Source organism: Tamandua tetradactyla, chromosome X, assembly GCF_023851605.1.
Source record: "Tamandua tetradactyla isolate mTamTet1 chromosome X, mTamTet1.pri, whole genome shotgun sequence".
NCBI lineage: Eukaryota > Metazoa > Chordata > Mammalia > Pilosa > Myrmecophagidae > Tamandua > Tamandua tetradactyla.
The window spans coordinates 101,418,624-101,443,242 of NC_135353.1; the positions used below are offsets into that span (position 1 = coordinate 101,418,624).

Here is a 24,619-nt window from a genome sequence, read left to right on the forward strand (position 1 = left end):
CCCTTCAGCTCCAATTACCCAATATCTTACCCTATTTCTATCTCCTGATGGTTTCTGTTACCAATGACATTCTCCAAGTTTATTCACTAATGTCAGTTCATATCAGTGAGACCATACAGTATTTGTCCTTTTGTTTCTGGCTAATCTCACTCAGCATAATGTCCTTAAGGTCCATCCATGTTGTTACATACTTCATAACTTTATTCTGTCTTACAGCTGCATAATATTCCATCGTATGTATATACCACAGTTTGTTTAGCCACCTGTATGTTGATGGACATTTTGGCAGTTTCCATCTCTTTGCAATTGTAAATAATGCTGCTCTAAACATTGGTGTGCAAATGACCATTTGTTTCCTTGCCCTGATGTCCTTTGAGCAGATACCTAGCAATGGTATTGCTAGGTCATATGGCAATTGTATATTCAGGTTTTTGAGGAACCTCGAAACTGCCTTGCACAGCGGTTGCATCATTTGACATTCCCACCAACAGTGGATAAGTGTGTCTCTTTCTCCACATCCTCTCCAGCACTTGTCATTTTCTGTTTTATTGATAATGATTATTCTGGTGGGGGTGAGATGATATCTCATTGTGGTTTTGATTTGCATTTCTCTAATAGCCTGGGAAGTTGAGTACCTCTTCATGTGCCCTTTGGCCATTTGTATTTCCTCTTCTGAGAAGTGTCTGTTCAAGTATTCTGCCCATTTTGTAATTGGGTTGGCTGTCTTTTTGTTGTTGAGTTGAACAATCTCTTTATATATTCTGGATACTACACCTTTATCAGTTATATCGTTTCCAAATATTGTCTCCCATTGTGTAGGCTGTTGTTTTACTTTCTTGATGAAGTTCTTCGATGTGCAAAAGTGTTAAATTTTTTTAATAATTAAAAAAATATTAGAAGAAAGAAACACAAACATTCTTAACATATGCTCAATCCATTCTACACATATAATCAGTAATTAAAATATCATCACACAGTTGCATATTCATCATCATGATCGTTTCTTAGAACATTTGCATCAATCCAGAAAAACAAAAAGACAATAGAAAAATAAAACAAAAACAGAAAAAAAATTATATATACCATACTCCTTACCCCTCCCTTTCATTGATCACTACCATTTCAAACTAAATTTATTTTAACATTTGCTCCCCCTATTCTTTATTTTTATTCCATATGTTCTACTTGTCTGTTGACAAGGTAGATAAGAGGAGCATCAGACACAAGGTTTTCACAATCACACAGTCACATTGTGAAAGCTATATTATTACATAATCATCATCAAGAAACATGGCTACTGGAACACAGCTCTACATTTTCAGGCAGTTCCCTCCACCCTCTCCTTACATCTTGGATAACAAGGTGATATCTACTTAATGCATAAGAATAACCTCCAGGATAACTTCTTGACTCTGTTTGGAATCTCTCAGCCATTGACACTTTGTCTCATTTCACTCTTTCCCCTTTTGGTTGAGAAGGTTTCCTCAATCCCTTGATGCTGGGTCTCAGCTCATTCTAGTGTTTTTCTCAATCGCTTTATGCTGAGTTTCAGCTCACTCTAGTATTTCTATCCCACATTGACAGGAAGGTCCACACTCATGGGAGTCATGTCCCACATAGACAGGGGGAGAGTGGTGAGTTTGCTTGCTGTGTTGGCTGGAGAGAGAGGCCACATCTGAGCACAAAAGAGGTTCTCTTGGGGGGTGACTCTTAGGCCTAAATTTTAAGTAGGCTTGACCTATCCTTTGTGGGGTCAAGTTTCATAAGAACAAATCCCAAGCTTGGGGGCTCAGCCTATAGCTTTGGCTGTCCACACTGCTTGTGAGAATATCAAGAATTCAACTTGGGGAAGTTGAATTTTCCCCCATTCTCACCATTCCCCGAAGTGGGCTTTGCAAATACTTTTCTACTCATTGATCAAATCACTCTGGGATTCATTAGGGCATCATTCTGGACTAACCAACAAAATCTCATATCCTACCCAAGGTTCAATGTATTTATGTTGTTCAACCAACTATCTACATAAGTTATATCGGGAGATGTACTAGTCAAAATATAAATTTTGTACCAAATAAACATTTTTTGCTTTAGTCTTACACATAAGGTAAAATTTTAAAATATTAATTATCATCTATTTTCAGCACCCTGCGGTCATGACATTCCTTTGTTTTTCCTCATGCAAAAACATTTCCAAAATTTGTACATTTAGTCACTATCATTATACACTCTAGGCATTCCTAGATTACACCATCCCAATCTTTATCATCTATCTTTCTTTCTGATTTCTTTTGTGCCCCCAGCCCTCCTCCCTCTATCATTCTCACATCCAGCTTCATTCAGTGTTTTAACATAATTGTATTACAGTTAGGTAGTATTGTGCTATCCATTTCTGAGTTTTTACATTCATTCCTGTTGCACAATCTGTATCCCTTCAGCTCCAGTTACCCAATATCTTACCCTATTTCTATCTCCTGATGGTCTCGGTTACCAATGAAATATTCCAAGTTCATTCATTAATGTTAGTTCATATCAGTGAGACCATACAGAATTTGTCCGTCTGTTTCTGGCTAATCTCACTCAGCATAATGTCCTTAAGGTCCATCCATGTTGTTACACACTTCATAACTTTATTCTGTCTTACAGCTGCATAATATTTCATCTTATGTATATGCCACAGTTAGTTTAGCCACCCATCTGATGATGGACATTTTAGCTGTTTTCATCTCTTGGTAATTGTAAATAATGCTGCTATAAACATTGGTGTGCAAATGTCTGTTTGTGTCCTTGCCCTCATGTCTTTTGAGTAGAGACAGCATATAGATGGGTCCTGTTTTTTAAATCCATTCTGCTAGACTATGTCTTTTGATTAGGGCATTTAATCCACTAACATTCAGTGTTATTACTGCATGGGTAGTACTTTCTTCTACCATTTTGCCTTTTGGATTTTACATGTCATATCTAATTTTCCTTCTTTTTACCTTTACTCATAGTCTTCCTTTCTACACTCTTCTCCACACCTCTCTCTTGTCTTTTCGTATCTGTCTATTGCTCCCTTTAGTATTTCTTGCAGAGCTGATCTCTTGGTCACAAATTCTCAGTGATTTTTTGTCTGAAAATGTCTTAACTTCTCCCTCATTTATGAAGGACAACTTTGCTGGGTATAGAATTTTCGGTTGGCAGTTTTTCTCCTTTAATAATTTAAATGTATCATCCCACAGTCTTCTTGCCTCCATAGTTTCTGCTGAGAAATCTATGCATAGTCTTATTGGGCTTCCCTTGTATGTGATGAATTGCTTTTCTCTTGCTGCTTTCAAGATTCTCTCATTCTCTGACCTCTGACATTCTGATTAGTAAATATCCTGGAGTACATCTACTTGGATCTATTCTCTTTGGAGTATGGTGCAATTCTTGGATCTGTAATTTTAAGTCTTTCATAAGAGTTGGGAAATTTTCAGTGGTAATTTCCTCCATTAGGTTTTCTCCTCCTTTTCCTTTCTTTTCTCGACATGCAGAACACATATATTCATGTGCTTCATAATGTCATTCAGTTCCCTAAGTCCCTGCTCATATTTTTCCATTTTTCCCTATATTTCTTTTTCTTGTCAGATTTCAGATGTTCTGTCCTCCAGTTCACTAATCCTATGTTCTGCCCATCGAAATCTACCATTGTAGGTTTCCACTGTTTTTTTAATCTCTTCTACCATGCATTCATTCCCATACGTTCTGTGATTTGATTTTTGAATCTTTAGATTTCTTCGTTTGGTTCATTCCTTGCCTTCTTTATATCCCTCCTCAATTCATTGATTTGTTTTTTGATGAGGTTTTCCATGTCTGTTCGTGTATTCTGAAATAACTGTTTCAGCTCCTGTATCTCATTTGAATTGTTGGTTTGTTCCTTTGACTGGGCCATATCTTCAATTTTTCTAGTGTGATTTGTTATATTTTGCTGGTGTCTAGGCATTCAATTACCTTAATTAGTTTATTCTGGAGATTGTTTTCACTTCTTTTACCTAGGGTTTTCTTCCTGGTTGAATTTGTTGTCTATCTATTCTTTGACATTCAGTTCAGCTTTATCTGGATCTCTAGCTTAGGTTTTGTTTAACAGAAAAGAATTTTTCTGTTCTTATTTTCTTATTTCTTGCCCCGCTTGTATGGTGCCTCCCCACTGCTTAGGAGGGTATACTTAGGTATTAAGATCCTAGCCAGATTTTTCCAGACCAAACTGGCCTCCTGTCAGGAGGAAAGAGTCACCTGCGTCGGTTTTCCCTGAGGGTGAGACCCATCAGGTAGAGAGACTTTCCTGTGAGGTCTCTGGGCTCTGTTTTTCTTATCGTGCCCAATATGTGGTGCTTGTCTGCCTGCAGGTCCCACCAGCATAAGATGATGTCGTATCTTTAACTTTGGCAGACTCTCCCTGCAGGGGATGTGGTGAGACAGAGGAGAGGTTGTATGCTGGTTTTAATGGCTTCAAATTACCACGCCCTGTTGTCTGAATTCCTTGAGAGAGGGTTTCCTCCTGAGTTGGGCTTCACCCCTCCCATGGGGAAAGCATAGGCTCCAGACAAGCCCTCAAGCAACCTTGTTTCTGCCTATGCCTGGGACAGTTGCAGCCTGAGAAGCCCTGCTGCTGTATCCAAAGGCAGTCAAGCCTTTGTAGAAACACACCCACAAAAACTTTTGTTTCCTTTTTCTTTTTTTCTTTTTCCATCAGCCCTGCCCCCTTGATGCTGGGGCAAAAATGAGTGACCTCAGCTTTGACCAGAGTCATCTGAGCTGGGGCCCTATTTTTAGTAGTCAGAATTTGTTAATTCCGCAATTGGTGTTTGGTTGGGCTCAGGCCCTACTGCTGGTAAAATCTCTTTCCTTCCCCTCTAGGAAGCAGCCTGTGGGGGAAGGTCGCTGGCTGCCATGGCTTGGGAACTCACAGTTCTGGGGAGGCTCGCAGCCAGCCCAGCTGGTCCAGACTGGGGTACGCTGTGTGTCCGGTCACTGATGTGGTCCCAGGAGTTGTTCTGTACTGTTTCTGGTTATTTAGTAGTTGTTCTGGAGGATGAACTGAAATGCACACATTGGTAAGCTGCCATCTTGGCCCGGAATTCAAAAGTGTTTAATTTTGAGGAGCTCCCATTTCTTTCTTTCTTTCTTCAATGTTCTTGCTTTGGGTGTAAGGTCTAGAAAACTGACTCATAGTATAAGATTTATAAGATATTTCCCTACATTTTCTTCTAACACTTTTATGGTCTTAGATCTAATGTTTAGGTCTTTGATCCATTTTGAGTTAATTTTTGTACAGGGTGTGAGACAGGGTCATTTTTCATTCTTTTGCACATGGATATCCAGTTCTCTAGGCACCATTTATTGAAGAGACTGTTCTGTCCAAGGTGAGTTGGCTTGAGTGCCTTATCAAAGATCAACTGTCCATGATGAGAGGGTCTATATCTTAACACTCTATTTGATTCCATTTGCCAGTATATCTATCTTTATGCCAGTACCATGCTGTTTTGACCACTGTAGCTTCATAATACACCTTAAAGTCAGGTAGCGTGAGATCTCCAACTTCACTTTTTCCTCCTCAGGATACTTGTAGGTATTCGAGGCACCATGCCCTTCAAGATAAATTTGGTTACTGGCTTTTCTCTTTCTGAAAAGAAAGTTTTTTGGATTTTAATTGGTATTACATTGAATCTATAGATCAATTTAGGTAGAATTAACATCTTAACTATATTTAGTCTTCCAATCCATGAACATGGTATGCCCTTCCATCTATTTAGGTCATCTGTGATTTCTTTCAACAATTTCTTGTAGTTTTCTTTCTATAGGTCTTTCGTCTCTTTAGCTAAATTTACTCCTAAATATTTTATTTGTTTGGTTGCAATTGTAAATAGAATTCTTTTCTTGATTTCCTCCCCTCAGAGTGTTCATTATTAGTGTACAGAAACACGACAGATTTCTGAGTGTTGATCTTGCACCCTCCAACTTTGCTGTACTCATTTATTAACTCTAGTAGTTTCGCTGTGGATTTTTTGGGGTTTTCGACATATAGAATCATATCATCTGCAAACAGTGAGAGTTTTACTTCTTCCTTTCCAATTTTGATGCCTTGTATTTCTTTTTCTAGTCTAATTGCTCTGGCTAGAACTCCCAACACAATGTTGAACATCAGTGGTGATAGTGGACATCCTTGTCTTGTTCCTGATCTTAGGGGGAAAGTTTTCAGTTTTTCCCGATTGAGGATGATGTTAGTTGTGGGTTTTTCATATATTCCCTTTATCATGTTGAGGAAGTTCCCTTCTATTCCTATCCTTTGAAGGCATCTAGGCATTTAATTACCTTAATTAGTTTATTGTGGAGATTGTTTTCACTTTTTTTTACCTAGGATTTTCCTGCTGGATCACTTTGTTGTCTATCTGTTCTTTGATATTCAGTTCAGCTTATTTTGGACCTCTAGCTTAGGTTTTGTTTAACAGAGCAGAATTTTTCAGTTCTTGCTTTCGTGTTTCTTGCCCTGCTTGTATGATGCCTTTTTTGCCCCTTAGGTCTACTTAGGTATTATAGACCCCAGTCAGATCTTCCCAGAGCAAACTGGCCTCCTGTGAGGAGGAAAGAGTCACCTTTGTCAGTTTTCCTTGAGGGTGAGACCCAGGCAAATTGAAAGAATTTCCTATGAAGCCTCTGGGCTCTCCATTTTTCCTATTCTGCCCAGCATGTGGTGCTTGTCTGCCTGCATGTCCCATCAGCATAAGATGATGCGGTACCTTCAACTTTAGTAGACTCTCCCTACTGGGGGCATGGTGGAGACGGAGGAGAGGTTGTAGTCTGGTTTTAATTGTTTCTTTTTGCAGACACTGGGGTCTGAAGTCCTTGAGAGAGGGATTCCACCTGAGCTGGGCCCCACCCCTCTCCTGGGGAAGGCACAAGCTCCAGATAAACACTCAAACAAGCTTAATTCTGCCTATTCTTCCGGCAGTGGAGCCCAAGAAGCCTTGCAGCAGTATCCAAAGAGCAGTCAATCCATAGAAACACAGTCACCAAAACAAAAGAGGAAGTCCTTTTCAGAGCAGGACCCCTGTTCCTTGGGCTTACCAATCAAGAACTTGAGTTGGTACGTTTCTCAGTGTATCTCTAGGTACTATGTGCCCCCTTCTGTCCTTCAGGGCCCAGACCTTTTCAAATTAAAAAAACAACCTCTGTTTTTTTTTTTTTTTTCTTTTTTCATCAGCCCTACTCCTCTGCACTGGGGCAAAAACCCCAGTGACCTCTACTTTTACTCGAGGTCCAGCTGAACTAGGGGCCTATTTTTAGTAGTCAGAATTTGTTAATAAACTCCACAGTTGGAGTTTGGTTGCGTTAAGCCCCTGCTGCTGGTAAACTCTCTTTCCTTTCCCCTCTGGGAAGCAGGTTGTGGGGGAGAGGCACTGGCTACCACGGCTTGGGGGACTACTCATGGCTCTGTGTGGGCTCACAGCTGGTCCAGTTGGTCCAGACTGGGGTACGCTGTGTGTCTGGCCACCGATGTGGCCCCAGCAGTTGTTCTGTACTGTTCGTGGCTATTTACTAGTTGCTCTGGAGCATGAACTAAATCTCAAAACTTGCTAAGCCTCCATCTTGGCCTCCTTTTTTCTTAGAAGCTGCCTGATTTTTTTACTCATCTGTCCATACCCTGGATAAAGGGAGCAACAGGCACAAGGTTTTCACAATCACACAGTCACATTGTAAAAGTTATATCATTACACAGTCATCTTCAAGAATCAAGGTTACTGGAACACAACTCAACAGTGTCAGGTACTTCCCTCCAGCCACTCCAATATACCATAAACTTAAAAGGGATTTCTATATAAAGCATAGAATAACCTCCAGGATAATCTCTTGATTTTGTTTGAAATCTCTCAGCCACTGAAACTTTATTTTTCTCATTTCTCTCTTCCCCCTTTTGGTTAAGAAGGTTTTCTGAATCCTATGATACCAGGTCCTGTCTCATTCTGGGAGTTCTGTTCCATGTTGCCAGGGAGATTTACACCCCTGTGAGTCATGACTCACGTAGAGAGAGAGGGCAGTGAATTCACCTACCAATTTGGCTTAGAGAGAGGGCCACATTTGAGTAACAAAAGAAGTTTTCTGGGGGTGACTTTTAGGAATAATTTTTTTTTCATTGACCTTCAATTGCACCAACTAATGAACTCAGCTACATGTGCTCTTTTTTTTTAATTAAAAAAATTTTTTTAAACACAACAACATACAAACACGAGCATTCTTAACATATGATCATTCCATTCTTGGTATATAATCAACAACTCACAATACCACCACATAGTTGCATATTTATCACCACAATCACCTCTCAGAAGATTTGCGTCAATCCAGAAAAAAAAATAAAAAGAAAAGAGAAAAAAATGCAGACATACCATAACCTACCCCTCCCCTTCACCGATCACCAGCATTTCAGTCTACTAAATTTATTTCAACATTTGTTCCCTCTATTATTTATTTTTAATCCATATGTTTCACTCATCTGTCGATAAGGCAGATAAAAGGAGCATCAGATACAAGGTTTTCATAATCACATAGCCATATTGCAGAAGCTATTATCATTATACAATCATCTTCAAGAAACATGGCTACTGGAACACAACTCTACATTTTCAGGAAAGTTCCCTCCAGCCTCTCCATTACACCTTAACTAAAAAGGTGATATCCATATAATGCATAAGAATAACCTCCAGGAGAACCTTTAAACTCTGTTTGGAATCTCTCAGCTGTTGACACTTTATTTTTTCTCATTTCACTCTTCCCCCTTTTGGTCGAGAAGGTTTTCTCAATTCCTTGATGCTGAGTCTCAGTGCATTTTAGGATTTCTGTCCCACGTTGCCATGAAGTCCACACCCCTGGGAGTCATGTCCCATGTAGAGAGGGAGAGGGCAGTCAGTTTGCTTGTCATATTGGCTGAGAGAGAGAGGCCACATTTGAGCAAGAAAAGACATTCTCTAGAAGTGAATCTTAGGTCTAATTTTTAAGTAGACTTAACCTATCCTTTCAGGGTTAAGTTTCATATGAACAAACCCCAAGATTGAGGGCTCAGCCTATTGCTTTGGTTGTCTCCACTACTTGTGAGAATATCAGGAATTCTCCAAATTGGGGAAGTTGAATTTTCCCCCTTTCTCACCGTTCCCCCAAGGGGGCTTTGCAAATATTGTTTTAATCACTGTTAAAATCACTCTGAGATTTATCGTGGCATCACTCTGGACAAACCTACAAAGTATCATCCCCTACTCAAGGTTCCATGTACTTATGGTGCTCAATTATACTGTCCACATAAATTATATTAGGATATGTACTAGTCAAAGTATAAATTTTGTACCAAATAAACATTTTTTTCCTTTAGTCTCACATATAAGTTAAAGTTTTAAAATATGAGTTACCATCTATTTTCAAAACCCTGCATAGTACTGACATTTTTTAGGCCTAATTTTAAGTAGGCTTAGCCTATCCTTTGCAGGAAATAAGTTTCATAGGGGTAAACCCCAAGATCAATGGCTCAGCCTACTGACTTGGTTGTCCCCACTATTTGTGAGAATATCAGGAATTTCCCAGATGGAGGAAGTTGAATATTTCCTTTCTCCCTGGTCCCCGAAGGGGACTCTGCAAATACGTCTTTATTTACTGCCCAAATTACTCTGGGATATATTGGGATATCACACTAACCTGGACAAACCAACAAGAGCTCCTACCCTATTCAAGATTCCATGTACTTATGGTATTCACCTAAACTGACCATAGAAGTTAAATTAGGTAATGTGGTATCCAAAATATAAATTTTGCATCAAATAAACATCTCTCTCTTTCATTTCACACAGAAGTTGAAGTTTTAAAATATGGATAATATCATCCTTTACCCTGTACTCTGATCTATCCCAGTCCTATCCAGATCAGCTTCATTTATATCTCAAGTTGAAGTCTGATCCCTTTTTCAACTTTTTAAACAGTTCCTGTATGGGGCACTGCTGACTTTCACAGCTTCAGAGCTCTAACTCGGAGTCTCAAGTGTCATAAAAATACCCGGAGTTTCTGGGAATGACCAGGTTATATACAAACAGCTCAGTTTCTCAGTATTTAAAAATAACCGTTATAACTCCTGAATATAATCATTATATTAATCTTGATATTCAAGTCAGAGTCTAAGATATAAACCATTGCCACTGGTTTGTATAAACTTGGACAAGTTACTTCTCTTTCTGTTCATATGGAAATCCAAGGCATTCCTAATAGCCAAATCAATATGGAAAAAGAAGAACAAAGTTGGAGGACTAACATTTCCAAATTTCAAAACTTCCTACAAAGCCAAAGTAATTAAAACAGTGCAGTATTAGCATAAACATACACATATAGACCAATGGAATAGAATTGGGAGTTCAACCATATAAAAATATTAACTCTAAGTGGATCAAGGACCTAAACATAAAAGCTAAAACCATAAGATTCTTAGAAGAAAACATATGGGGAAACCTTCAATAACCTTGATTTGGCAGTGAATTCTGAAAGCACAAGCAACAAAAGAAAAAGTAGACAAAATGGACTTCATCAAAGTTAAAAACTTTTGCATGTCAAAAGATATTCTCAAGAAAGTGAAAAGGCAACATGTAGAATGGAGGAAAATAATTGCTAACCATATATCTGATAAGTTTAATATCCAGAATATATAAGAACTGCTACAATTCAACAACAAAAACAAAAAAACACCCAATCAAAAATTTTAAAATGGGCAAAGAGGGACTGGGAGAAAGGAGGAAATATTCAACTTCCCCATTTGGACAATTTCTGATATTCTTCCAAGCAGTGGAAACAAGCAAATCAATAGGCTAAGCCCTCGATCTTGGCATTTCCCCAATGAAAATTATTCCTGCAAAGGATAGGGTAAGCTACTTAAAATTAGGCCTAAGAGTCACACCTAGAGAACCTCTTTAGTTGCTCAGATGTGGCCTATCTCTCTCAAGCCAACACGATAAGCAGGCTTGGCACACTTCCCCTCTCTGCGTGGGACTAGGCTCCCAGGGTTGTAAATCTCCCTGGCAATGTGGGACAGAAATCCTAGAATGAGCTGGGACTCAGCATCAAGGGACTGAGAAAACTTCTTGACCAAAAGGGGGAAGAGAGAAATGAGACAAAGTTTCATTGGCTGAGAGATTTCAAGCAGAGTCGAGAGGTTATCCTGGAAGTTATTCTTATGCATTGTATAGATATCCCCTTTTTAGTTTAAGGTGTGTTGGAGAAGCTGGACGTGGGTGCGAGACTGTGGAGTTGTGTTCCAGTGGCCATGTTTCTTGAAGATGAATGTGTAATGATATGGCTTTTGCAGTGTGATTGTGAAATCCTTGTGTCTGATGCTCATTTTTTTCATCTTTTTTATTAATTAAAAAAATTTTTTTAAATACCAAAAAAACACCAAACGCAAACATTCATAACTTTTGATCATTCTGTTCTACATACATAATCAGTAATTCACAATATCATCACATAGTTGCATATTCATCATCATGATCATTTCTTGGAAAATTTGCATCTATTCAGAAAAAGAAATAAAAAAAAAGCAGAAAAAAATTCATTACATACCATACCCCCCACTCCTCCACCTCACCAATCACCAGCATTTCACTCTAAATTTATTGTAACATTTGTTCCCTCTATTATCCATCTTTATTCCGTATGTTTTACTTGTCTGTTGATAAGGTAGATAAAAGGAGCATCAGACACAAGGTTTTCACAATCACACAGTCACATTGTGAAAGTTATATCATTATACAATCATCTTCAAGAAACATGGCTACTGGAACACAGCTCCACATTTTCATGCAGTTCCCTCTAGCCTCTCCACTACATCTTGACTAACAAGGTGATATCTATTTAATGCATACGAATAACTTCCAGGATAACCTCTTGACTCTGCTTTGAATCTCTCAGCCATTGACGCTTATTTTGTCTCATTTCACCCCCTTTTGGTAGAGAAGGTTTTCTCAATCTGCTGATGCTGAATCTCAGCTCATTCCAGGATTTCTGTCCCATGTTGACAGGAAGGTCCACACCCCTGGGAGTCATGTCCCACATAGACAGAAGGAGGGTGGTGAGTTTGTTTGTTGTGTGGCTGGAGAGAGAGGCCACATTTGAGCAACAAAAGAGGTTCTCTTGGGGGTGACTCTTAGGCCTAATTTTAAGTAGGCTTGACCTATCCTTTGTGGGGTTAAGTTTCATATGAACAAAGCCCAAGATTGGGGGCTCAGCCAATAGCTTTGATTGTCCACACTGCTAGTGAGAATATCGAGAATTCAACTTGGGGAAGTTGAGTTTTCCCCCATTCTCACCATTCCCCGAAGGGGACTTTGCAAATACTTTTTTATTCACTGTTCAAATCACTCTGGGAATTATTGGGGCATCACTCTGGACAAACCAACAAAATCTGATGCTCCTTTTATGTGCAAATGTTGACAGATGAGTAACAAATGTGGATTGAAAATAAATAAATAATTGGAGAAATAAATGTTAAAATAAATTGAGTAGATTGAAATACTGGTGAGCAATGAAAGGGAGTGGTAAGAGGTATAGAAAAAAAATAGTGGGATGAAAGGTTAAAATCTATTGAGTAGATGGAAATACTAGTGGTCAATGAGAGGGAGGGGTAAGGGGTAAGGTATGTGGGAGTTTTATTTTTTTAAAAAATTAATTAATTAATTAAAAAAATTTAACAAATGAACTAAAATATCAACATATATAATCAGTAATTCACAATATCATCACTTAGTTGCATATTCATCATTTCTTAGAACATTTGCATCAATTCAGAAAAAGAAATAAAAAGACAACAGAAAAAGAAATAAAACAAAAACAGAAAAAAAAAGATTATACGTACCATACCCCTTATCCCTCACTTTCATTAGCATTTCATACTAAATTTATTTTAACATTTGTTCCCCCTATTATTTATTTTTATTCCATATGTTCTACTCATCTGTTGACAAGGTAGATAAAAGGAGCGTCAGACACAAGGTTTTCACAATCACACAGTCACACTGTGAAAGCTATATCATTATTCAATCATCCTCAAGAAACATGGCTATTGGAACACAGCTCTACATTTTCAGGCAGTTCCCTCCAGCCTCTCCATTACATCTTGAATAACAAGGTGATATCTACTTAATGCATAAGGATAACCTCCAGGATAACCTCTTGACTCTGTTTGGAATCTCTCAGCCATTGCCATTTTGTCTCATTTCACTCTTCCCCCTTTTTGCTCGAGAAGGTTTTCTCAATCCCTTGATGCTGAGTCTCAGCTCATTCTAGGGTTTTCTCAATCCCTTGATGCTTCTTTTTTCTTTTTATTTCTTTTTCTGGATTGATGCAAATGTTCTAAAAAATGATCATGGTGATGAATATATTACTATGTGATGATATTGTGGCCCATTGACTGTGCACCATACACAGAGTATTTGTATGTTGAGAATGTATGTGTTTACATGTTGTTTCGGTTTAATAATACAAAAGAAATTAAAAAAAAAAGAATATTTAAAAAAAATTAGGCCTAAGAATCACATCCAGAGAACCTCTTTTGTTGCTCAAATGTGGCCTCTCTTTGTAAGCCAAATTGGTAGGTGAACTAACTGTCCTTCCCCCTACGTGGGACATGACTCCTAGGGATGTAAATCTCTCTGGCCATGTGGGATAGAAATCCCAGGATAAGACGGGGCCTGGCATCATAGGATTCAGAACACTTTCTTGACCAAAAGGAGGGAAGAGAGAAATGAGAAAAATAAAGTTTCAGTGGCTGAGAGATTTCAAACAGAATCGAGAGGTTATCCTGGAGGTTATTCTTATGCATTATATAGAAATACCTTTTTAGTTTATGATGTATTGGAGTGGCTGGAGGGAAGTTCCTGAAACTGTTGAGTTGTGTTCCAGTAACCTTGATTCTTGAAGATGATTGTATAAAGATATAATTTTTACACTGTGCATTTGTGATTGTGAAAACCTTGTGTGTGTTGCTCCTTTTATCCAGGGTATGGACAGATGAGTAAAAAAATAATGGCAAAAAATAAATAAATAATGGGTGGGGGATAAGGGGTAAAATAAATTGGGTAGGTAGAAACAGTAGTGGTCAATGAGAGAGAGGGGTAAGGGTATGGGATGCATGATTTCTTTCTTTTTTCTTTGTATTTCTTTTTCTGGAGTGATGCAAATGTTTTAAAAATGATCATGGTGATGAATACACACTATGTGATGATACTGTGAGCCACTGATTGTACATCATGTATGGAATGTATTTGTGTGAAGATATATGAATAAAAATATTAAGAAAAATAAAGTAAATAGGCAAAGGACTTGAATAGGCATTTCTCCAAAGAAGATATACAAATGTCATACAGAAAGAAGATATACAAATGCAAATCAAAATCATAATGAGATACTACTTCATACCTATTAGGATGGCTATAATTAAAAAAACAAAAAAAAAAACAAAAAAACAAAGTGTTGGTGAGGATGTGGCAAAGTTAGAAGTTTCATACATTTTTAGTGGGACTGTAAAATGGTGCAGCCAACTGTGGAAATCAGTTTGGAAGTTCCTCAGAAAGTAAAGCATAGAACTACCAAATGACCTGCTGTGGCAGATTGAATTGTATACCCTAACATAGACAATTTTTAAGCTTAATACACATTCTTGTGATATGAATCCATTGTAAATAGGACCTTTCAGAGATCTTATTTTTAATTAAGGTGTGGCCCAACTAAATGAGGGTGGTCTTAATCCATATTACAGGAGTCCTTGTAAAGAGAAGAAACCAGAAGCCAAGAAAAGGACCACACAGGAAAAAACTGGAAATCATCAGAAACTGGAATTGCTGACAAGGACAGAAAGATCACTATGGGATGGGAGGCAGAGATGCAAGCCGAGGAACAGGACTGGAGCAAGCCAGTGCCAAAACGCTACAGATTTCAGGGAGATGACAAACTCTGCCAATAGCTTGATTTTGGACTTCTAGCTTTTCAAAGCAAGAGCCAATCAAGTGCTATTGTTAAGTCAACCCACTGTGTGTTATTTATCATAGCAGCCTGGCAAACAAAGACACCTAGCTATCCTATTTCTCACTATATTTCTCCCAAATCAGGACTCGAACAGATGCTTGTACACCAATGCTTATAGAGGCATTACTCACAATAGCCAAAAGGTGGAAGCAACCAAAATGTCCATCAACAGATGAATGGATAAACAATATTTGGTATACACATGCAATGGAATATTGTTCAGCCATAAAAAAGAATGCTACCACATAGATGAACCTTGAAGAAATCATGTTGACTAAAATAAGCCAGACACAAAAGGACAAACAATACATGATCTCACGTATATGAAATACCTAAAATAAGTAAATTCATAGAGACAGATAGGAGATTACAGGTTACCAAGGGCTGGGGGTTGTGGGGAATGGAGAGTTACTATTTAATGTGTGTAGAGTATCTGTTTGAGGTGATGAAAAAGTTTGGGTAAATGGATACTGGTGATGGCAACAAATTATTGTAAATATAATTAAGACGAGTGAATTGAACACCTGAAAGCAGTTAAAATGGTAAATTTTGAGTTGAGTGTGTTACTACAATTAATAGAGAAAAAGGCAATGGCAGTTTGCCCTTTGTATAGCTTCTTGGGTTGCCAGAGTTTACCTTCTCTTGGTGCTGTTGCTCCACTCTGACCAGCTCCGCCTGTAACTCTGTCTCCATCTCAGCAAAGTGATTTCGTTCCTCAAATAGCATCTTCTGCATGTCAGCACAGCTGGCCTTGTTCTGTTTTAGGCTGCTTTCAAGCTTGCTGACCTGTATTTTGGAGGAGACCAGCTAGAAGGGATAAAAGAAGATCAGTTTATTTGGAGAATGGCCACTTTTCTCCTTACGCATTTAGTCAGAAAAATGCCAACTTTCTTGAAATGGAGTGAGAAAAGTTCTTCCATGTCCAAGTCCATTCTTACTGTTCCATTTATATGAGTTGTAACAACAAATAGTAACAATATTATTGTACTATCCTAGGCCAAAAGCCCATATTTCTGTTAAGATAAATATCTTAGGGCTAGAAGCTACCACTAAGACCATTTAATCTCTTCTCCGCCTCAAGACAAAAATAAATCAAACATAAACAGTATCTGACAACTGCAAACTCTAGACATTTAAGAAATTCTACCTTAATTTTAAAGAGAAACCCATAAGACACACCCTTATGACCAATTATATCCCATCTCAGAGTGTCTGTTTTCACAAGTCAAAACTCGTAGACACATTAGCTGAGACTGCAGATCTGGCTCTGTACATCTTGATACCCTAATGCTAGCCTAATTTTATATTCACTACTAGTTTTACATTCACTACTAGCTCAGATAGCGAACATCATAAATACCAGTGTTAATGAGACTAATCAGGATTTCCTTAGGAGAACAATTTTGCTAACCCCAGAAAAAAATGTATAAAAGGTGCCATTGCTCAAACTTCCAGATTCAGAGTGTCTATCCTTGTCTCAGGTGAAAATGACTGAATCACTAAAGGTGGCCTACTTTAATTCTTCTTGTGACAATAAAAGATGATGCATTATTTTTAAGGTTAGTGAAGATAGATTTTCTTTAAAACGGTTCTTTATTTCAAAAGATTTTTAGATCTCTTTCTTAGATTATATCTTATATTTTTTAATATATAAAACTCATAGGTGTTTTAAAAAGTAGTATAGTCTAAAAGTTTACGTTTAAACTGTGGCCCACTGTGGCATCCTGATCTTTTCTTAATAACAGCTAACATTTATTGACCCCTTGCTATATGCCAGGCATGACAAGTATAATTTGCAAGTCATATTTTTGTAAGTCATTGGCCTATACTTGTTTATATTAACCTTTACCCATTAAACTATTTTCAGATTAACAATGCCAGCAGAGATGATTTGGTTTATATAGCACTTGCCTGTCATAAACTCAGGTGAAAAAGATCACTCAAATATCTATCTGATGGCTTTAATGAGAAAATAAAAAATGACTACATATGATATAGTCTTTATGCCAAAATAGGTTCATGACTATAAAAACTCCCATGGATATCCTGAACTTATATTTCCTCTGCACATCCTCTCATGGTATATGGAGCTAAAGAAACAGTAGTTTAAGGGAAATGCCACCTTCCTTAATAATAAAACTCAGAAGCATGTGAAAAAAAACACCCACAAAAAACAATTTCTCTAATGTTAATGCCACTGTGGTTTCTATCATGAAAAGTGGCATTAACACTACAACAGTATTCTAGGCTAAAATCCTCTTTCAACCTACCCAGACAGGCCCCTAATTGCTAATTGCTCATAGGAAGAATGATATTTACCTCTCCAATTAAATATTTCAGGGCACACTTGGCTTCAAGAATGGTAGCAATATTCTCCCAGCGGTGTTTTGACCTGTCTTCACTTTCTGCATCCAGGAGCTTCTGCTGTAGATCAGCAATCTGAGCACTCCTTCAGGGAAGGAAACAGTGAGACTTATGGCTAGTAGCTTCAAGACCAAGGAAAGGGGATGAACCCTGAGAAACCTCGAATAATTTCATAGATGGCAGTATCAGTTAAATATTACTTAAACAATGAGTGGGCCATTTGTTTAGGATTTTATACACTCTCTCAAATCTTGTTTCAAAGAGACTCCAAAAGACGATCAAAATAGCTTTATTTTATCAAATCCTGGGGTGATATAGTGGGATTTTGAAAGACTTTTTATAGTTAAGGATTTTGTTGTGGTGAGATTGGCTGTCTTGAGGCCACATAAGTTCAGAATATGATTTGACAGCCCACCCATTTAAGCATAAGATTCAGGTTGGAGACTTGAAAGAAAAATCTCAAAAAACAAACAGGTACTCTTTGCTGGAATCAAATACCAAAGTGGTACAAATGGCTGGTGTTCTAAGAGGTTATCTTAGGATCAAGAGGTTTCTAAGACTAGTACCCTGATCCTGGTATAACTTCAAGATATTTTCTGATCAAGTATGGCTTGATATCAACTCTAAAAACTATTTCTTTCCTTAATAGCTTCCTTCTGAAATTTACTCTGTGTCCATTGAAAGAAAACATACTGGTATGTGCTTAAAATGTAGTACTATGTTAGGTACTATAAGGAAGATGTGTACAAAAATAGTTTAAGACATCAGTTCTTCATCAACTAGCTCCATCCCCCTATCCCATATTAGTGACAGCCCCTTCCAACATGATAAAGTTAGAATGGGCATAGCTCAAATACCCCTAAAGAGTGGGAGAAAGATCAAAGGTGATGGCAGAGTTATACAGAGTAGGTTTAACTCTGTATATGACTATGATTGCTGAATCATTAACTGATATTTCCTTTAGTTTCCAGTATCTTAGAGCAGCTAGAAGTAAAAACCTACAACTGTGGAATTGTAACCCATACCAACCCTGAAATCTGTTCTACAACTAATTATTGCAATGGGCTTTGAAATTTATTGCTTTTTTTGCATATATGTTATTTTTCACAAGAAAAAGGAAAAAAAAGTTGATTGTGATGATAGAAAAGGACTTATTCCTTCTAGCCTCCTATGTTCTGAAGCAGCTAGAAGGAAAAATCTGAGATGATGGTATGGTAGCCCATGACAAACTCTGGGATGTGTTCTTTAACTACTTATTGAAGAGTGCTTTGAAAACTATTGCTTTTTTCTTTGCTTTGTATATAGGTTATTTTATACAATAAAAAAAGTTAAAAAAAAGTAGGAGAAAGATCAAAGGTAATGGTGGAGTTATACAGAAAAGGCAGGGTTTAACAAATGAGTACAATTGCTGATATCACTACATTGATATTTCTTTTAGTTTCCAGTGTCTTGGAGCAGCTAGAAGGAAAAACCTAAAATTGTAGAATTGTAATCCATACCAAATTTTGAAATCTGTTCTTTAACTAAGAAAAAAAGTCAATTGTGATGATAAATGCACAGCTATATGATGATATTTTGAACCACTGATTGTATGCTTTGGATGACCACATGGTATGTGAATATATATCAATAAAAAAGAAATAATCAAAAATACACACACACATAAAGAGACATCTGTTCTCAAATTTTGGAGTCTTGGGATCACTTTACACTCTTAAAAAGTATTGATGATCTCTAAAAAATTTTGTTCACATATGTTATATTATATGTATAGGTATTCACAGTATTGGAAAGTAAAACAGAAAAACTTTAAATATCTGATTTCCTTTAAAATTAACAACAAACTCATTATACATTAACATACATAATATTTTGTGAAAAAATAACTATATTTTCCAAAACAAAAAATAATTTAGTGAGAAGAGTAAAATTGTTTTACGTTTTTACAAATCTATGTAATGCCTGGCTTAATAGAAGATAACTGGATTCCCATATCTCGCTCTGCATTCAATCTTTTTGCCATATGTTGTTTTGGTTGACATATATGAAGACAATCTGGCCTCAAACAGATACATAGTTGGATGAAGGAGGAGTATTTTAACAGCCTTTTCAGATACTTGTGGATATTTTTCTTTGAGACTAAACCAAAACTCGACAAGTGGTAATTCCTCAAAAGTTAGTTGCAATATGGAATCTGAAACCATTATCAATAAGCTTTTCATAATCTCATATTAAAATCCATTTGCTTTATTTTTTGTATATATATATATTTTAATTTGTTTATTAATTAAAAAATAAAGGAACAAAATAAAACAACATACATAATCAGTAATTCACAATATCATCACTTAGTTGCATATTCATCATTTCTTAGAACATTTGCATTAATTCAGAAAAAGAAATAAAAAGACAATAGAAAAAGAAATAAAATGAACACAGGAAAGAAAAAAAAAAAAGATTATACCTACCATACCCCTTACCCCTTGCTTTCATTGATCACTAGCATCTCAAACAAACTAAATTTATTTTAGCATTTGTTCCCTGTATTATTTATTTTTATTCCATATATTCTACTCCTTTATTGACAAGGTAGATAAAAGGAACATCAGACACAAGGTTTTCACAATCACACAGTCACATTGTGGCAGCTGTATCATTATTCAATCACCCTCAAGAAACATGGCTACTGGAACACAGCTCTACATTTTCAGGCAGTTCCCTCCAGCCTCTCCATTACATCTTGAATAACAAGATGATATCTACTTGATGCATAAGAATAACCTCCAGGATAACCTCTTGACTCTGGAATCTCTCAGCCATTGACACTTTGTCTCATTTCACTCTTTCCCCTTTTGGTCGAGAAGGTTTCCTCAATCCCTTGATGCTAAGTCTCAGATCATTCTAAGGTTTTTCTCAATTCCTTGATGCTGAGTCTCAGCTCATTCCAAGATTTCTGTCCCACGTTGCCAGGAAGGTCCACACCCCTGGGAGTCATGTCCCATGTACAGGGGGCTAGGGTGGTGAGACTGCTCATTGTGTTGGCTGGAGAGAGAGGCCACATCTGAGCAACAAAAGAGGCTCAGTTGGGGGTGACTCTTAGGCCTAAATTTTAAGTAGACTTGACCTATCCTTTGCGGCGTTAAGTTTCATATGAACAAACCCCAAGACTGGGGGCTCAGCCTATAGCTTTGGTTGTCCACACTGCTTGTGAGAATATCAAGAATTCAACCTGGGGAGGTTGAATTTTCCCCCGTTCTCACCACTCCCTGAAGGGGGCTTTGCAGATACTTTTCCACTCACTGATCGAATCACTCTGGGATTCATTGGGGCATCACTCTGGACAAACCAGCAAAATCTCATGTCTTACCTGAGATTCCAAGTACTTATGGCGTTCAATCAAACTATCTACATAAGTTATATTAGGAAATGCACTAGTCAAAGTATAAATTTTGTAACAAATAAACATTTTTTGCTTTAGTCTCACACATAAGGTGACATTTTAAAATATTAATTACCATCTATTTTCACTACCCTGCAATAATGACATTCCTTTGTTCTTCCTCATGCAAAAACATTTTTAAAATTGTACCTTGTACATTTCACTATTATTATACACTCTAGGCATTCCTAGATTATACCATCTCAATCTTTAACATCTATCTTTCTTTCTGATTTCATTTATGTCCCCAGCCCTCCTCCCTCTATCATTCTCCATTTGCTTTATCTTGCAATATGAATAGATCTTTTATTCATACATGATTTTGTAAAATGTGATTTGGAAAATATTGGTCTACTAAGTCACATGGATCCTCCACATTTTATTATACAATATAAAAGATCACATTTAGTTATGGAAAATTGTCAAGCTCATGGTGGCAGATACAAGTTTTCCCACATTTTAATTTTCACTTGCAAGCTCAAATTTTATCTTTGGTAACAAATATTGTCAATTGTTTTCCTTAAAGTAACAGGCTCACTTCATGCACTTTGAGAAAATGTCTGCCAAATACCCAAGCTGAACAATCATAGTTCATGTATCAGTCATTATTTCGAGTGAAAAATCATATTCCATGAAAAGAGAGGCCTGTTGAACTCACACCTCAAACAACAGTGTAAATGCTTTTGCCCGAGACAATTATTCTTCAGTGTGTAGAAGTGCTTTACATGTTCTTCCCATTTTGTCATACAGAATATTAAAAAGATGTACTTCAGGGTTGAGATTTAATAGCACAATGACTAATGACTATTAGTACAGTTTGGTGCCACTGCTTTGATTCAGGATAATATGTCAACAGCTTTGCCCACCATTGCTTTTGCACTATCAGTGCAAATGTCAACATAGTAAAAATAACAAATAACATCTTAGTATAATTATGAAAATAATTTTAACTGTTCAGATCCCTGAAGGGATCTTTGAGAACTACTAGTCTAATATATAATCCTTTCTTTTATAAGTTTACAGTCTGTCTAAATAGACAAGACTAATAAACATGAAATAATTAATAAATATAAAGATAGCATATATTATCTATACCATATAATTGAGTACTGTAAGTTCTGAAGAATTTAGAGAGCAGTCAGGGAAGGCTTCTTGGAAGAGCAGGCCAGACGCTTGAGAGTTGTCATCTCTTCCTTCTCTGTCCCCCTAACAATTCATGTTCCTTGTCTATTTTTTTTTCCTTAGTGGCTTAACCAATAGTAACTTATTTGACTCACAAACCTGTGATGTGGCTAGAATTTGGTGGGGACAGCTTATCTCTGCTCTAAGTGGTGAAAGATGGGGTGACGACTTTTAAGATTGCTCACTTATCTTGTCTGGCAGATTGATGGTAGATATTGGCTGGGAGCTCAGATATTGGTGGTTGGGGGCCTTTGTTCCTCTCCGCATGGGCTCCTTATCTATTTTAAAATCTAATTAGTCTCATCAACTTTAGGAAAATTCCTGATTAAATTTATCTCTAATTGTCCTCTATTAACACCTGCCATACATTTATATAATCATTTATTTATGCATAGTGGTGTGCAGGTAAATGTTTTAAAAAAACAGCACTTTAAAAACAGTCCTGATGTGTAGATTTTGCCAATTTCTATGGTATAAATACTCTCACCACAGTAGACTGTGAGCTATCAATGGTTACAATATTCTTTAAATTTTAACAAATGATTCTAACACACCACTGCAAGTCATTATACTCTTTCCACTTGAGAGCAAGGATTGTGCCATCTATTCTTTCTGTCTCTCCCAACTGCATCCAGTGCACACAAAGCAAGAACACAAATGGTGAGTGACTTATATATGTATCCAAAAATAAATAGCTGGTATGTGTGGCTGAAAACAAATTAGATGATCTCCAAGGTCTTCTGAACAATAAAATTAAATTACTCTAAGTGACTATAAGATCTCTGTCAAAGTTCTGTTCCTCCTAATTTCATAAACTACTCAAGAGAAAACAGTGATTAGAGAGGCTGTGCAACAAAATCTCTGGTCTTAGAGCCAGGAAGAGAGAAATTCACTTCTAATATGCCAAGTTCTGTGTTATGCACTTTACTTATAAAATCTTATTTAATACTCATGATAACTTTACTTATACATTATACTATTTTGTTGATGATCTCCTAGGTTTTCTTTATTCTATGCTATTTTTTAAAAAAAAATTAATTTATTTATTATACATAACAACATACAAACATAAACATTCTTATCATATGATCATTTCATTCCTGATATATAATCAATAACTCACAATATCATCACATAGTTGTATATTCATCATCATGATGATCCTTTCTTAGAACATTTGTATCAATTCAGAAAAAGAAATAAAAAGAAAATAGAAAAAAATTCATATATACCATGCCCCTTACCCCTCCCTTTCATTAATCACTAGCATTTCAATCTACTAAATTTATTATAACATTTGTTCCCCTGATTATTTATTTTCAATCCGTATGTTTTACTCGTCTATTGAAAAGGTAGATAAAAGGAGCATCAGACACAAGGTTTTCACAGTCACGGTCACATTGTGAAAGCTGTATCATTATACAGTCATCTTCAAGAAGCATGGCTACTAGAATACAGCTCTACATTTTCAAGCAGTTCCCTCCAGCCTCTCCACTACACCTTAACTAAAAAGGTGATATATAATATGTAAGAATACCTTCCAGGATAACCTCTCGACTCTGTTTAGAATCTCTTAGCCGTTCACACTTTATTTTGTCTCATCTCGCTCTTCCCCCTTTTGGTCGAGAAGATTTTCTCAATCCCTTGATGCTGAGTCCCAGCTCATTCTAGGATTTCTGTCCCACATTGCCAGGAAGGTCCACACCTCTGGTAGTCTCTATGTTATTCTTTCAGTATCATTTCTTTGGTTCCTCTGATATAAATCCTGTTTTTAGTACAGTTCTACATTTCAGAGATGCTACTGCATTAAAAATGTGGTATATTATAAAGAACATAGGAGTTGGAATTAGATAGATCTAGTTTGGAATCCCATCTCTGTTTTCTGCTAGCTGTACACAATGTACCAAGTTTCTTAAGATCTCTGAATTTTAGTTTAGATCTCTAAAGAGAGAAGAATGATATTTACCTCATAGGGTACTGGAGGGATTGATGAGAAAATGTATCTAACATGTTTAGTGCAGCATCTGATTAAACAAAAATGTTACTTTCTCTTGTTTTTCCACCATCATAAAGCTTTTGAAAAACAGGTTTTTGAATCACTGAATTGATGTGTTCTATTTTGATTCCAAGTGTAAATTTTTATAATGCCTTAGAGATGGTCCTATTACCTGAGTTCCATTTCAGTCTCCAGGCTTTCAATCTGCTTTGTAATGGAATCGTCTGATTCAGAAACTTGACCACGCAGCTCAGCAAGTGAGAATGTGCGTCTCTGTAAAGAAGAATAGTGGGAACAAGGGTGAAACACTAAAAGGAAAGTAATCCTATGAAGTAGCAATTATTTCTGGGGTGTGCAGAGTCTGCTTACTGGTTACTATTTTTTATAACAGCACTTACTCGGAGTTTAGGAGGTAGATTCTCCCCAGATTCCTTTTTCTCTTTGAGTTGAGCCACATCCTGAGCCAGGATCTTTCTGTCTTCAAGAAGATCATTCAGATGGCGTTTGGCCTCTTCAGTGCTGACCATAACCTCAATTTCATTTCCAAGCCAATTCTAGAAGAGACATAAGTGATA

The 24,619-nt window shown here is 37.0% G+C and overlaps 1 protein-coding gene across 1 annotated transcript in view; it reads right to left on the minus strand.

Annotated features, from left to right (window-relative positions):
* KIF4A (kinesin family member 4A) overlaps positions 1-24,619 on the minus strand; it is a 230,614-nt gene that overhangs the window by 27,084 nt on the left and 178,911 nt on the right. The window contains exons 21-24 of the mRNA XM_077145000.1: positions 24,443-24,598; positions 24,217-24,317; positions 17,383-17,512; positions 15,700-15,870 (exon numbers count right to left, since the gene is read on the minus strand). Coding sequence (XP_077001115.1) covers positions 15,700-15,870; positions 17,383-17,512; positions 24,217-24,317; positions 24,443-24,598 — 558 coding nt within the window. The remainder of the gene's footprint in view (positions 1-15,699; positions 15,871-17,382; positions 17,513-24,216; positions 24,318-24,442; positions 24,599-24,619) is intronic.